This window comes from Paroedura picta, chromosome 4, assembly GCF_049243985.1.
Source record: "Paroedura picta isolate Pp20150507F chromosome 4, Ppicta_v3.0, whole genome shotgun sequence".
Lineage (NCBI taxonomy): Eukaryota > Metazoa > Chordata > Lepidosauria > Squamata > Gekkonidae > Paroedura > Paroedura picta.
This window is the reverse complement of record NC_135372.1, coordinates 101518593-101533863: the sequence shown is the minus strand read 5'-3', so window position 1 is coordinate 101533863 and position 15271 is coordinate 101518593. Positions and strand designations below refer to the sequence as shown.

Genomic DNA, 15271 nt, shown 5'->3' with positions numbered 1-15271 from the left:
GAGATACTACTGGTAGAAAAAATGAAATATTGAATCAAATTCAGTATGATCTCGAGTGAACTTTGGATGGTGGGAAAGGTTTGTACTGGGGAGTTGACTTTCTGCTTTTGTTACAGTTTAAATGTGTAGACTTGAGAAAATTTGCTATTGATATGCCTATGTGTGTTGGGTTTAACTTTTTTTTTCATATATAGAATGTGAAGCACAAGAAAGAATCCGGAATGTTCCTCTTGCTATTCTGAGCCCAGACTCTGTATCAGATTGACCAGCATAACAGCAGCGGCCCAGTACTGGTTGGAAAATGGCCATCAAGCACTTCCCATCGAGCCTCAGAAGAAAACACAGAGCTGTGATATCTCATTGTGGATCACCTCGAGGAGAATGTTGTTGACTTGGCATAGTTTTCTGATGCTGAGGTGCAAAGGCCACACGGCTCAGAGAGCGTGGATCAGCATGCTGTTTCAGAACCGTAAAGCCCAACTACTGTTGGTTAATTCACTGACTTTCGGCTTGGAAGTGTGTCTAGCTGCAGGTGTCACCTATGTGCCACCACTCCTATTGGAAGTTGGAGTGGAGGAAAAGTTCATGACCATGGTCCTCGGTAGGTGGCTTCCATGTTTTTGTGTGAATGTGTTTGTGTATGTAATGTCTATTCTCCATGTCAGGTCAGGTGTGACAGAGTAAACTCTAGCTAGTGCTTTGATTGATATGTTTTGAAGTACTCAGTATTCCCTTTATACATATTAGCAATGTGTCCCACATTATGGTGTGGATGTGTGTGAGAGAAGTGTGTACTGCCTAAGTTGCAGACACTCCTGTGAAAGTGCCATAGGATGTCTATATCTCCTGCAAAGTGGCGTTTTATCTGTAATAATTTAAAATCTTTGTAAATTATTAGAGGCAGCATTGAACCACTGTGACCCTTGTAAAAATATAGTTTTCCCACAAATATGTGCTTGAGGCACTTTGATGTAAAATAAAATTGCTCATAATCAGTCAATAAAAGTCTCTAAAACAATTAGCTGAAACCTAAAGTGGATTAAGAGCCATATAATGCAATATTTAGAAACTGTTAATTCTTCCTTAGTGAAGTGCTTGATTTTATCTTTGAAGCCTGTGATTTGATGGTTTGCTACTGGAGTCTGAGTATACTTGGTTGTGTTTCTGAAGAGACAGTCACTGTCTTTGTCAAATCCCTCCATGTCAAATAATATATTTCCCCCCCCTCCTCAATTCTAGGGATTGGGCCTGTCCTAGGTCTTCTGTTCGTGTCTCTCATTGGCTCTGCTAGCGACCACTGGCGCAGTAGATATGGTCGCCGCCGTCCTTTCATCTGGATCCTGTGCCTGGGAGTGTTGCTGAGTCTTCTAATCATCCCTCATGCTCATCACCTGGCTAGGCTTATTACTTTGAACACCCGCTCCCTGGAGATAGCCTTCCTGATCATGGGCATTGGCCTGCTTGACTTCTGTGGCCAAGTCTGCTTCACTCCCCTGGAGGCTCTTCTCTCTGATCTCTTCAAGGAGCCAGACAATTGTCGACAGGCATTCTCCATGTATTCCTTCATGATCAGCCTAGGTGGTTGCATTGGATACCTGCTGCCGGCAATCAACTGGGACAGTAGCTTCCTGGCTCCTTACTTGGGAGGACAAGAAGAATGCCTCTTTAGCCTCCTCACTCTCATCTTTCTCAGCTGTGTCTTGGCCACTGCCTTTGTGACTGAGGAGGTGGTAGCCCAGGCTGAAGTGCTGGGAAGTCCTGCTATGAAGGATTCTTCCAGACTCCCTTCCCTGAGCTGCTGCTCTTGCTGGATTCCAAAGAGCTTTCTGAGGGTCCGGCATTTGGTCCAGGCACTTAGGAATCTGTGTGCCTTGGCTCCACGCCTGCAAGGACTGTGCTGCCATATCCCCAAGGTGATCCGGCAGCTTTTTGTGGCTGAGCTGTGCAGCTGGATGGCCCTCATGACATTCATGCTGTTCTATACAGACTTTGTTGGGGAAGGGCTGTACCAAGGAGTACCCAGAGCTGAGCCAGGCACAGAAGCCAGACGAAACTACGATGAAGGTAAACTGATGGGAGGGAAGGAAGCTGGTGCTTATGCCTCTGCAACTGATGTCTGCATCCAAATGCTTTAGCTAGCAATAATAGTAAATGATGCAAGCAAAGTGGACTTGCAGAAAGTTATCTTTCATGTTTTGATGCAGATTCTTGGTTTTTTTCCTGACCTTGGAATTCTTTCCAAAACGGGAAGGAAGTGGAGGGAAGGAAGAATGGGTGGTGGCAGGAGGCCAGTTAGAATCTGTGTGGTCCTGTGATGGTGTTGGCTAGGAAAGACAAGCTTTTTAAAAAAAATCTGGGATATGCTTGTACCTAGTTGCTTCACACTGTACTAGTAAGGAATAATGTTTATGCATTCAAATAAAGGATCCCCCCACAAAAGGGTAATTTTTATGCATACTAAGGGCATTTATTAGTGTAGAAAAGGAAATGTGACAACATGTGGGATGTTAGCCAAATGCAACTTGTTAGATGCCTACATGTAGCCCACTTTCTCTAGTCAGAACCCTGAGGTTCTTGAGAAGGGACAATAAGGGAACGTAGCTTATCATTCAAGTTTACAGAAAATATAATCTGCATCTTGTAAAGTATGACCAAGCCAATAGTCCATCACTACTTCTAACCCTGTGTATTACTGAGTTTCTAGGATCTCAGGGTGGGGGGATTTCCTACCCCAAGACTGTTGAGGGCATCTAGTTGTAATCATATTAAACGAAGCATGCCAGTTCTCATGGGGTGACCCTTTCTACTGGATAAATTGTCCATTCTGAGAACAGCTTCACACATTACCTTGCCCCATTTCTTTTCAACCATGTTGCAATGTATAAATTACTACCATTGTGTGCTTGATCCAACACATGCACATGCTTGGAAGATGTGAGGGCTGCATTTCATATGCAAGGTTGCAGAGGAACTAAAAGTACATTTCCTTTCTTAGAATTGTTTCAGTATTTCTTAAACATTCGGTGCCTTGGATTCAGTAACAGATCAGGAATGAAGATTACCTGTCTGGTTTATGAGCAGCAACCTTCTCAAGAATTGCACAGGTGGCTTTGTTACTGCAAGATCCTCCTGGTACATGTCCAGTGGTTGGAATGTGCCATTCCTGTTATTGTTGCTGGGCTTTTGAAGATAGAATCAAGATAGGATCTTTCCTTTCATAGCTTAAGAAGGTGGTAGGATTTCTGGAATGGTTCCAGCAAAAGCTCTTTGGTCTTTTGCCTGTTTTTTTTTGTTCCAGTATAATTCATGTTGAGGTTGGTGTGACCTCGACTGAATATAATTAAAAGTAAACATCTGCAGCCTGTGGTGCCTACAAGTCCTGCCTGCATTGGAGGCTCCAGTGAGTACCAACAATGGTATCCAGTGATTGCCATGATATGGAACCGTGGCTTGTATGTCAATCTTTTTAGAGATGTTTGGAGGGAGAGTCCAGCCCTATGTGGATGTCTTGGAGAATTATATGGGTGAGAAACTAGTACAGGGGTGGCCAAACTGTGGCTCTCCAGATGGCCATGGACTTCAGGGGCTCATGGTAATTGTAGTCTGTGGACATCTGGAGAGCCACAGTTGGCCACACCTGCTCCAGTGATTAGCAGCAGTATGAATGGCATTTCTATAGAATTCACAGCCAAGATTTTTGACCTCCAGACCCTACAAGTTAGGGTTGTTTACAAGTTAATTGTTTGGCTACAGTCAGCTTCATGAGTAAACATTTTGATTCACCATGTACATGTTTAAAACTGAGGGATACTTTAATCTGTTCTGCAGAGAGGAGTCAGAGATGAAGCCGTCTATGTTGTATACTTAAATCTGTGAAACCTTCAAGCAACCCACTTAATACTCATTCATACTTTTAACCTGAATATCTTTATATAATGTATATATTAATTATTAAAAAATGGGTAGTTGCATTGCTGGGATGATAAAGAGGTTTTCCTAGTTGACTGCTTCCTTAATGGAGGCAGTTATGAGTCAGCAATCTTAAAACTGATCCTGTGGCCGAACACCTGAGATAACCTGACTGTCTTGGGTAGTCTTCTTACTGCTTCCTCTCCCTCTTACCCAATGTACCTGTATCTCCTCTCAGGTATTCGGATGGGCAGCTTGGGCCTCTTCCTCCAGTGTGTCATCTCCATCTTCTTCTCAACCATCATGGACCGGATGGTGAAGCAGTTTGGGACACGGATGGTCTACCTCGCCAGTGTGGCCTTTTTCCCACTGACTGCCTTCATCATGTGTTTTTCGCAGAGCATCGTCATTGTCACCGTGTCTGCTGCTCTGACGGGCTTCCCCTTCTCAGTGCTGCAGATCCTGCCATACACACTAGCATCACTTTATCATCATGAAAAGCAGGTGGGGGAGTAAGAAGTCTGTGTGTGTGTGTGTGTGTGTGTGTGTGTGTCTAACACGTGAAGAAGGGATGTGGGTGGGGGAAACAGGCCAGATTGTTTAACAGAGATTTGTGCCTTGCTCAGAGAGTTTAAAATGTGAACATTTTTTTAAAGCTTATACCAGCAATAGAAGCTTTTACAGAACCTGCCTTATACCAAGTAGCATTGGTCTCTCAATGGCCTTAATGTGCCTTTGGGCAGAGGGCAACTTAGAAATATAATTGCAGAGAAAGACTCACAGTATGGGAAACCAGAGCATTGAAGATATTGTTTGGTTAATAATATGGGACTGGGCTGAGGGCTGCTTTCTGCACCCTTTCCCCCACTTGTATTTGTAAAATAAGGAAGCAACCTGGAACGGCTGAAGGTGTAGAATCCTCTTGGGACTCTTTATAAGCCCCACTTGGGGCTTCCCTCTGCCTGATAAAGTTGCTGGAGGAAGTGCAATCAGAGAGCACGCCAAGGGGCGGAACTAACTGCCCCCTTCTCTAGGGCAGTGGCCACAATCTAGGCCAGGGGTAGTCAAACTGCGGCCCTCCAGATGTCCATGGACTACAATTCCCATGAGCCCCCTGCCAGCATTCGCTGGCAGGGAGCTCATGGGAATTGTAGTCCATGGACATCTGGAGGGCCGCAGTTTGACTACCCCTGATCTAGGCCATCCTCTTCCCACGCTTGCCTTTTAGGGCCAAAGTGCATATCTTTAGCTCTAGCCATGGAGCCCCACCATAAGGCTGGCTTGATGCCCAAGCAACACAGTGTTTGTGTGTGTGGGGGGGGGGAGGCAAATGGTTGTCAGAGGCACTCACACTCACATCCTGTTCCTGCTGCCTAGTTGCAAGGCACCTTGGACCTAGCCTAAGTGGCACATGCGGGGTGGCAAACTGCCTTCAGGCAACCCTAACAGATAGTTAGCCTCACAGCAAACTCACAGGCAGCTTTCCACCTGCTGTGTTGAAATTGCGTACAAATGTTCCCACTGGGGAGAAAATAGACATGATTCAACAAGGATGATTAATCTGTCACTGCCATTTATGGCCTTTCCCCTTTCCTCTTACTCTAGTTCTGCTATTACTAAATATGCAGCTCTTTGTATCTCCCTCTCCAGTGTTTTACTGTTTTGAAGCCCCTTCACCCCCTTCTGCCTCTTGTCAGTCCTTTTGTGTCCGCTTCTTGTGTTTTGATATGTTCACTTCTCCTCTCTTCTGAACTGAATCAACAAACAATCCCTCCATAACTGCTGCCAATCCAGTTTTGTGAGAGCCTGCAAGACTAACCCTGTCTGAAGCTTCACACTCACAAGCCGCGTAAGTCAGTTGCATTTCACGCATGCCCTTGAATCGTGCTGTGATATGAGCATCTGAGCATGAGGACTTTCACCCTTTGGCAAAGTTCCTTGAGTGTTTGGAGTTGAACAGGGAACAGGAAAAAAGGCTACACTTCTGAGAGTCGCAGTGCATGAATTACAGGTACCATGAACGACGGATGGGGTCAGTATTCCTCCAGCCTTTCCATGAAATGAGTCTTCTGAATTGACTTGGAAATTTTTAAACAGAGGCTGGATAGCCATCTGACGGAGAGGCTGATTCTGTGAAGGCTTAAGGGGCTGGCAGGTTGCAGTGGATGAGCAATAGGGCTGTGAATGTCCTCCATAGTACAGGGGGTTGGACTAGATGACCCATGAGGTCCCTATGATTCTATGACTTCGATCTATTGGTTTCTTTCCAGAAAGCCTCTTCCTGCATTTTAAATGCATCTAGTAGTGGGAGATTTTCTTTTTGCAGGGGGCAAGGTTCATCCTTGTAAATACAATATCCTTTCTTGTAAACACAATAGAATACAGTCACAATAGAATACAACACAATTATTCTAAGTATTCCCCGCTTTTCCATTAATCACTTCTTGAAACTGGCTTAAGTAACTCATTTTTGCATGTTACAAAGTCACGTGGGCTACTGTGTTCCCAGAGTCCATGGCAAAAATGGGACTCAAACACTGACCTATCCCTGACTCTCGACTGTTGAAATATATACATGCTAAAGATGTTGACAAGATGGCAAAAATCCATCACCTAAGGAAATATGTATAAGTTTGTACTAGAAATAGACTATATTGAATCCATTTGGTCTTCAGCCTTGTTAAGTGAAGCTTTCAGCTTATACCTGGAGTGCTCTGGAAACAAGGCAACATACATTTGGCAGAGCTTCATTTCTCTTGTAGACCTTTGAGGGACAAAGTAGATAACTGTCGAAGTAGCCATGTTTGTGCACTTTATGAGCCTGTACCACCCACTCAAAGTTGTAGGAGTCTAGTTTTCATTTACAAGGGGGAGCTGAGCTCCTTGTACCATATTCCTCATTTACAACTCCTTTGTCTGCAGCCTGAGGGAGAGAGAAATACAGGATATAGCTGGAGGAGGGAAACTAAGATGGAAGAGGAGAGAGGCTGTGTTTCCCCATCATAAGTTGTTTGGGCTGAAAGATGATCGAGCCAGTACTTTAGATCCTGGGTGATGCTCCCCTTCTTTTTCTCTCAGTGGTGCTTCCACTGGTGCAAGGACTTCTGTTGGTTTAAGGGAGATGCCTACCTCCTTAATGCATCCCTTTTGGCCATACAATGTTTTATTCACCTAGGTTCCACAACTTCCAGCAAAGGCTGTTTGGAGGCCTGCTGGGAGGAAGGTAGACAATGGGAAAGAACTGCCCTGTGAGTACTGTTGCACTTGAGCTTCATGGGAGCCAAGGCAGGTGGGTCAATTTGGAGCAGAGCACCTGCATGTTACAAACTCTTTTCAAATGAAGTGTTTGTTGGCTTCTGATGTCACAGAATGATAGAATCATAGAATCATAGAGTTGGAAGGGGCCATACAGGCCATCTAGTCCAACCCCCTGCTCAACGCAGGATCAGCCCAAAGCATCCTAAAGCATCCAAGAAAACTGTGTATCCAAAAGTGTGTCAGGCCCTTTAGCTACTGAGAACCAGTCTCAGTGCAGCAGTTGAGATTGTCTTTGGCTCTCCCACATTTTTCTTTTTAGTTCAAAGCTATTGGGGCTGCTGATTTGATTGGAGAAGCATGTTTGAAGTTCTATTGAGATCCATAAGAGGAAGAAAATACAGCATGGTGCCTTTATTACCCCCTAGCATTCCCCCTAACATAGCTTTAGATGTGGGGGATAGAGTGTTATGCAGTTTGAATGTGAGGCCAGGTCCTGATATCAATAGCATGCAGCATTTGTATAGCATTTTAGACTGTTCAGCATGGTTCACATAATTCCTTTATGAGCCCCAAAGCAACCAGGTCAGATAGGTTGGATTTCTGTATTGTAGATGGGATGAGAGAGTCAGAGTTTCCCATGGATCTCATGGGTCTGTAACTGTGTAGAGCAGTGGTCCCCAACCCCTGGTCCAGAGGCCGGGACCAGTCAGTGGATCAGTCGGTACCGGGCTGCGGCTCCTCCTCGTCCTCCTCCCCGGCTTCTGCCTTGGGGGCTGCCCTGCCACTCTGTCACTGGCTCACCTTTAGTGCTCTCCAGTGGTTGCCATGGCTGGGGCTCCTCCTCGGTGTGGCATTGTGCAGCTGTTGCTGGAAGTGCGCCCCAGCGGACAGCGGGAAGTCAGGGGCTCAGGCGGCGGCAACGTCCCTCGGCAAAAGACTGCCCCCCCCCGGCCTCGTTTCTATGAAGTGGTAGCTTGAAAGAGTGCTGCTGTGAACCCATCTTATGAAACTGGACCGGTGGCTTAGGCCGGTGCTCCCCAATCACAGGGAGGGAGGTGCGGGTACCGGCATGCCAGCAAGCGCACCTCCTTACCCCCCCCCCTGCGAGTGCCCTGCTGCAGGGGGAGAGACGTGGCCGCAGGCGAGCTGGCAGGTGTTTGCGGGGGCTGGCATGCCGGCGCCCGTGCTTCTGCCCCCACAGTGCGCTTACATGGGGGGAGGAAAGCGCGCCTGCTGGTTTGCAGGCATATCAATCTTGGCCATATCACTCCCCCCCCAGTCCCCAGGCCTCCCTCCCCCCCCCCCCGGGTATTTCCTGAAAAAGGTTGGGGACCGCTGGCTATCTAAATAGTATTGCTATCTGAAGGTGCCAAACTGGGAGTTCTTCATAAAAATAGCAGGAGACATTTGTGGGAAGAACTTAAATTTCATCAGTCATAGACCTTGATAGAGTCATGGTTCCAAGCTCTTGTGGCTTTGGAATATCAAACATGAGACCACAGTTACAGCTACCTGAGGAAGGATTAGCTGCCCCCCCCCCTCGGACTGCATTAACTATCTGCAGACATGAAGAGAGAAGAATGGGCAGTCAAGTCAAAACCAACTCACAGAAACCTCAGCCATGGCAGTTCACGGCATGATTTGGGCAGAAGTGGTTTGCCATTGTCACCCTCCATGTATTGGTTACAGGCTTCCTTGGGGGTCTCCTGTCCAAGTGATTCTGGCTGACCCTGTTTACCTTCCAGACTCCAGTGCGCTTGGGCCAAACTGGGCTATTCCATTCTATTTTCAGTGCCAGAATTTCTGCTTTCCAATGTTTTCCCCCTATGATGCTAGCTGACTCTATCCATCACCTTCAGCTGTGAACCTTACAATTCTTTTTGTGAAAATGGCAAATTCAAAAATTTGCATAATGCATTCAACTTCTATAATATCATCCTGCTTGCAAAACTTGGCATCATTGTTTGTGGAAATGGGAATTTGTGTGTGTGTGTATTTGGGGGTGGGGAGAAGACTGCACAATGAGAACATCAATTGTGTTTAATCCCCCCAAATTGTTTCAGCTTGGCAGAGCATGGGAACTATAGGAGGCAGGTACTAGTTGGTAAAACTGACTAAGGCCATGGACAACTCCATATGGCAGCGGCCCCCAACCTTTTTCAGGTTGAGGACCGCCTCCGGGGGTGGGGGAGAGAGGGCGGCCTGGGTGCCACGCATTAGTGACAGCTCCGTGCATGCGCGGAGCTGCCGCGCATACATGTTTTCACCTACCAGCGGGTGCACGGCAGCTCCGCACAAACAGGAAAAGCCGTGTCCGTTCACAGCAAAAGTCCAACTTTATTTATTTACACACACACACACAAAGCATTGCTCTGCACAGGCACCACAATAGAAGGCCTGTCTTGGGCAAAAACTAACTCTGGCTTCTTGATCCTTACTGACTTGACACTGAAGCCACGTCCATATCTGTTGGGTGAAGCGGCTCCATTGTCTAACTTGTGTCTTGGTCTTTCTTGTGCCGTTTTTAATGGCTTCAGTGTTCTGGTGCAGGTATCTCACCCTTTTGTTTTAACCCCTTTCAGATCTTTTTGCCGAAGTACAAAAGTAAAGAAGAAGATACAGCTCAACTGGATAAGAAGGTTGGCTTGCTCAAATGCCACCTTTCTGCCCCAAAACTGACCTACCAGAATGGACATGGTGGGAGCCTCTTCTCTCCTCCTTTGGCTGGCTCTGCTCTTTGTGTCAGCTCACCTTGCGAGGTCTCACTCAGGACGATGGTGGGGGAATCAGACACCCCAGCTGCAAGCCGAGGCATCTGCTCAGACCTGGCCATCTTGGACAGTGCCTTCCTCCTCTCTCAGGTCATCCCATCCCTCCTTCTGGGGTCGGTGGTTCAGTTCACACAGTCTGTCACTGCTTATATGGCATCTGCTGCTGGCTTTGGTCTAGTGGCCATTTACTTTGCAACCAAAGTTGTCTTTGACAAGAGTGATATGGCCAAGTATTCAGTATAGGAAGGGTGGGGAGAAAGAGACTGTGAAGAAAATTGTGCACATTGTAATGGGTAATGTAGAACAGTCAACAAGGCACATACTGCCTTCTTTCTCTCTTCCTGGCTGTGTTACAGTGAGACCCATGTAAAAACACTGAAGGAAAAGAGAATGCTGGGCTGATCTCAGGGTATCCAATGAAAGAGAGCTTGGTACTGTGTCCTCTGTTTCTCCATGATGCCTTCATCACAGTGCCTCTGCTCAAAAGCTCACCAAAGGGACTTGCAGGAAAAGGCCAGCTTTTCAGCAATAGACACTTCCAGCTTTAGCTTTGTCCAGCTCTGTGGGAGGGAAGTGACCCTCTGCAGAAGAGGATGGGTTAGAGCTGTTATCCTCCCTCCTTATTGGCATCACCGTCTTAATGGTGGTCATCATGTTGGGTCTAAATTGCCCCTTACATATCATACCTTGTGAACTGGAAAAACACAGGGGCAGGAGGCTGAGTTGCTGCACTTGTGCTTTTGGAAGGGGTAAAGCAATGGCCTGCCCACACCTCTCTCCATTCCAAGACATACTGCAGGACAAGAGCATGGTGGGATAGGAATAAACTGGGCAGAGCTTTGCAGGGGAGGGGCCTGTTTAGGAGAGGATGCTGTGGTTGAGCTGTCAGGATGGAAATTGAAAAGCTTGGTCTTGATCTGATACTCTTTCTCCAAAACTGCCCTAAACAGAGCTTGCAGTTAGTCCAAACAGAGAGGCTTATGTAAGTACAAGCTGTAGAACATGCCTCTCTGGAGACTTGGCTTTAAGTGACTAACTGGCACAAACAAATGACAGAACCTTCCACTGTATGGTACTGAAAAGAATCCTTAGTATACCAGCAGGGTACAAATACTTGCATGCATACCTCCTCTCCTGCCAATGAAGGGATGTGGCCAGTTTGTCTGCACCAAACAGATTGACAGGGAAGAGAAAAAACAACGCTTGTATTTTTGTATATGACCAGGGCAGGCTCCAAGCTGTGTTTTCCTATGCATGATCCAGTATTTCTGCCACCCAGATAGACCAGAGGCACTCTCCCTGCCAGGCAAATGTGGCAAAGCTCTTTTAAAAATCTTCTTTTTGCTGTGAAGCAGTTTTTAATGAGCCATATTGTAGCTATCAGTTATTCACTCGGCACCATGCCGAGAGCTGTTTCTAAGGCAGAGCATAGTCTTTGCATGCCCAATACAGGATTGTAGGCCTGGAAGGACGCACCAGCAAACTGAGTCTAGCTCTCTATCTCCATGGCAAGAATCCTTTATTTGACTCCACAAATTATATTGCTATCTAACCATCATAATAAATTTCTTCATGCTTTGTGCCTTCAGGCCGTAATCTGGATGACTCTTTAGAGGAAAAGGAGCGATAAGAATATTCAGTCCAGTTCTCTTTGGCAGCATAAAACCAACCGTGCTCTGAAATCTTGACAGATTGTCTTGGTGCCGTATTGACAGTAAATCACAGGCAACAAGCATGAAAGTCAAGAGGGAATTGTACCATAGGGGAAATACTCTTATTCAGAGGTAAGCAAGAGGAGCATGCTTGAGAAGAAAACCCCAAGACTCCTTTTAAAGTCTTATCAATCTTTTGGAGACCGTGTAGGATGATTGTTAAGGCCTGCAATAGAAGACATGGCCCCATAGGCCTTCTCAATAGATGATTTTGTTGGTTTCTGGCCACAGATTTTTAACCCTAGCACAATCCACAGCCTCTCACTGTGTCCGCTGTTGAGGTTTTAGAGGGAGAAGAAACCCAGTTTCTGATATGGATTCTTCATTCCTAGAAACTACAGTTAAAGCCTTGGGCTGAAATATCCATGTTGATCTTTCTAGTTCTGGGATAATCTAGGTCTGCTTGTTCAAGAATCAGAAGAAAGTGATAGCATTGGAGTGAAATGAATATTTGGGTGCCACTTTCTAAAATCTGCTTATTGTAGTCTCTCACAAATGATTTCCATGGGATTCTACACTCATGTTGCTTCTCTTGGAAGTGCTGCCTTTAACAGGCCTAGACATCAACCAAGGTGTAAATGGGACATCTCCACAAATCTCTTTCCCATGATTGCATATAAATCTAGCATGCAAGTCGCCAGCAAGCCTAAGGCACTCCACCACCAAAGCCCCAGCCTCATGCTGTGTGATGGTTCTGATCAATTCCTGTAAGAGGTAGAAAACCCCGTGTGTGAAACAAGCAGAGCTAGTTTCTGGCAGCAGCTAGGTGTGATGTCATGGGTGGTAGCTATATTTTATTTTTGGAGGGAGCAATGGCAATTGAATGCCTGGAACGCTAACCTGCTCCTTCTTAAAAACATCTCCCAGTTCTGTGTGGCATTTGGCTTGGCTCCATGCGTTCTCCTGTGCAGCTTTGGAAACGTTCTCCTGTTACTTAGAAACACAACCACCTTGATTGGGTTGGGGAGATTTGCAGGTAGTGATATATTTTTATATAAAAGATGTTCTTGCCAACTTTGGTCTCCTGCAGCTGGGGAGACATGTTAAAAGGTGCACAGTACGGTAAATCTAGTCATTCCTATCTTACTTGCTTCTTGTAAAGACTTCCTTTCATAAAAGGGAAAGGCCTGTTTTTTTTCTTAGGCCAGGGTTTCCTGAAGCTTCTGTAACTTGGGTAGGCCAAGTTACTCTTCTACATCCAATAATTCTAGGTCAAATATCTACTTCAGTGTGTTGGGAATATGTGCATGTATCCCATGGTTGCATATAAAAATATGTGGATCAAGGTCACTCCCTATATATTCTTGCTTTACACAAGGCATTCCAAGGGGGAATCAGTGGAGCACCTTTCTCCCTCTTGCAGTGGATCACTCCTAGCACTTGTGCCTTGCCTAGCCCACAATTTGTGTGTGACCCTTGAAGGGGATCCTGAGAGGTTACTTGAGAACCCGTGGCTGGTTCTCTAAGGAAGAGTCCATGCTATGATGTAACAGAAATGCCAGTCAATCTAAGGTCACAGATATGTGCAAGATTAACTCTCTGTGGCTACCCCATCCCTTCATTCTGAACGGATATGCTATCTGGCAACTGAGGACAGCAGCAGTGTTTGAAAACCCATGAATACCAGAGTAGATCAAGCTTCACTTTTTGGGTGGGGGGCAATTATACATTACAGGTGGGATATAAATATACAAATATACAGGTTAGCAAGTATAAAAGGTGAGATGCTGATAACACTGGAAGAAACTGTGAAGCTTGGATGCTAAGTTGATGCATAGCTGCTGAGCAGAATGTGACCAGCTCATGAACCAAAAGTGTAACATGCAGCCTATCCTGTCAGGCTGCAGCTGCAGAGACCATCCTTAAAAGCATTCTGGGCACAGGGAGCGACTCGGGGGGGGGGGATTGCTATATGTAACTTTGGAAATGTTCAGCCAGTCCTAGGTGTAGGCCTCACGTGCCTGCTTCGTGTGAGCAATGGAACTGCCCGGGTTGTGCAGATGGGAAAGAATTTGCTGAAGTTTAAAGCTTTATTTTAAAAAAAATCTAAATTGAAGCAGGAAAAAATGTCATTTTACGTGCTCTTTGTGGCTGTGCTCACTATTGGAGTGCCAGGTGTTCAGCAGTATCCACAAGTACTCATTACCCAGCATGCAGCCTGCTTGCCCCAATGTTTTGTTTTTTTCCCCTTGTGCCACAGACAAGGTAGTGAAGAAGGTATAATGGATGGACGGAGTCCAATTAGCTCAGTTCCAAGGGCTGCCGTGTCACAGGCTCTCTTCACTTTTAATACAAGTTTTGTTAGCTGGCAGCTTTCATCCTTCCCCACTCTTCTCTTCTCGCGCAGCTTTATTTAAAGGGAACTTGTTGAACTTTCAGCCAGAGATTGGATGGTGCCTTTACTTCTCTGCAAGATATTTTGAACCAGTTGTTCTAAAGAGATTTCTCTGCTGTTTTTATTCCTTAAAACACTGTCTAAAATTGTGTTTTTATTTATTTAGGGGAGTAAATATTTTGTAAATTTCTATTGTGCAAGGAATATTAAAGTCAAGAATGAAAAACATTGAAACCTTTCTCATTCTCTCCCCCCTTTAATGATGTAGTGGGCTTGGAGTTGGGTGTGAAGTGTGAAGATAACCATTTGAAGTATGTGTGCAGCACTAGGGGGGGGGGAAATGGATAATGCACAAAGGCAACTATCCAGTTTGGAGTACTATGTAGGTAGGAATATACATGAAAGCTGGTTTCCTCTTAAGTGCACTGTGATTTGGTCCATCAATCTTTTCCCACTTCTGAAAGGAGTTGTTTGCTTTTAAAAAGGATTCAAGGGGGCATTATCCAAGAAGCAATACTAACAATTAATCCAGAAGCTAAGCAGGTGTCCTTTCAGAAAAGGGATTATTTGGTAATGCAAAAGGTTGGATCCTGTGACCAAAAGACTTAAGCATATGGCAGATCAATCATCCAGTTATGGCAATATCAGATGCAAAAAAAAAAAAAAAAAAGAATCTCACTTATAACTGACTGGTAAAATGAAAAAAATATATACCATGTTAATCTGTAGGCTGTGGCCCATAGGTCATCTTATGTATTTTGCATTTGAATGGCATGATAATACACAGAGGAAAGTCAAGACTTATTTATTTATTTGATTTATTGTCTGCCATTCCCTTACAGCTCATGGAGGGTTACAATAAAAACCCCATAAAAGCGATCAAAAGAGGAAGGTATAAACATTCATGGCTGCTGTATTATTGGATGCAAGACTAAAGGAGATCTTGAGCACTGATGGTGGAGTTATAAGAGATGTGCCTGAATTTGAACAGCTGATTTTATAAAGAGTATTTACTATGTCAGATATATAAGATTTTACTGCTGCTAGAAACAGAAGATGAACAGAAGTGAATGCAAAACTTTAAAGAACAGATATCCATGCAACAATGGAAATGAGGGGAAAGATCAAATTTACAGGGAAGCCAGAATTTGGGGGTAACCTTTAAACTGCCATGAGAATTCCCAGATTAACATGGCTTCCCTTCTGGAACAGCTGCACACACAGCCCTCTTGGAAATAAGTTTGTTCAAGCCTCTTCCCACCAGTAGGTGGTGCTAAAAGTTCTAG

The 15271-nt window shown here is 45.2% G+C and overlaps 1 protein-coding gene across 4 annotated transcripts in view; it reads left to right on the top strand.

The window, feature by feature from the left end:
- Positions 1-14213, top strand: part of SLC45A3 (solute carrier family 45 member 3) — a 39184-nt gene extending 24971 nt beyond the window's left edge. For all 4 annotated transcript variants that reach the window (XM_077334747.1, XM_077334749.1, XM_077334750.1 and 1 more), the window contains exons 2-5: positions 195-601; positions 1240-2064; positions 4148-4413; positions 9750-14213. In XM_077334747.1, the coding sequence (XP_077190862.1) occupies positions 382-601; positions 1240-2064; positions 4148-4413; positions 9750-10181 (1743 nt within the window). In that variant the 5' untranslated portion in view covers positions 195-381 and the 3' untranslated portion in view covers positions 10182-14213. The remainder of the gene's footprint in view (positions 1-194; positions 602-1239; positions 2065-4147; positions 4414-9749) is intronic.
- Positions 14214-15271: the final 1058 nt, after the last annotated feature.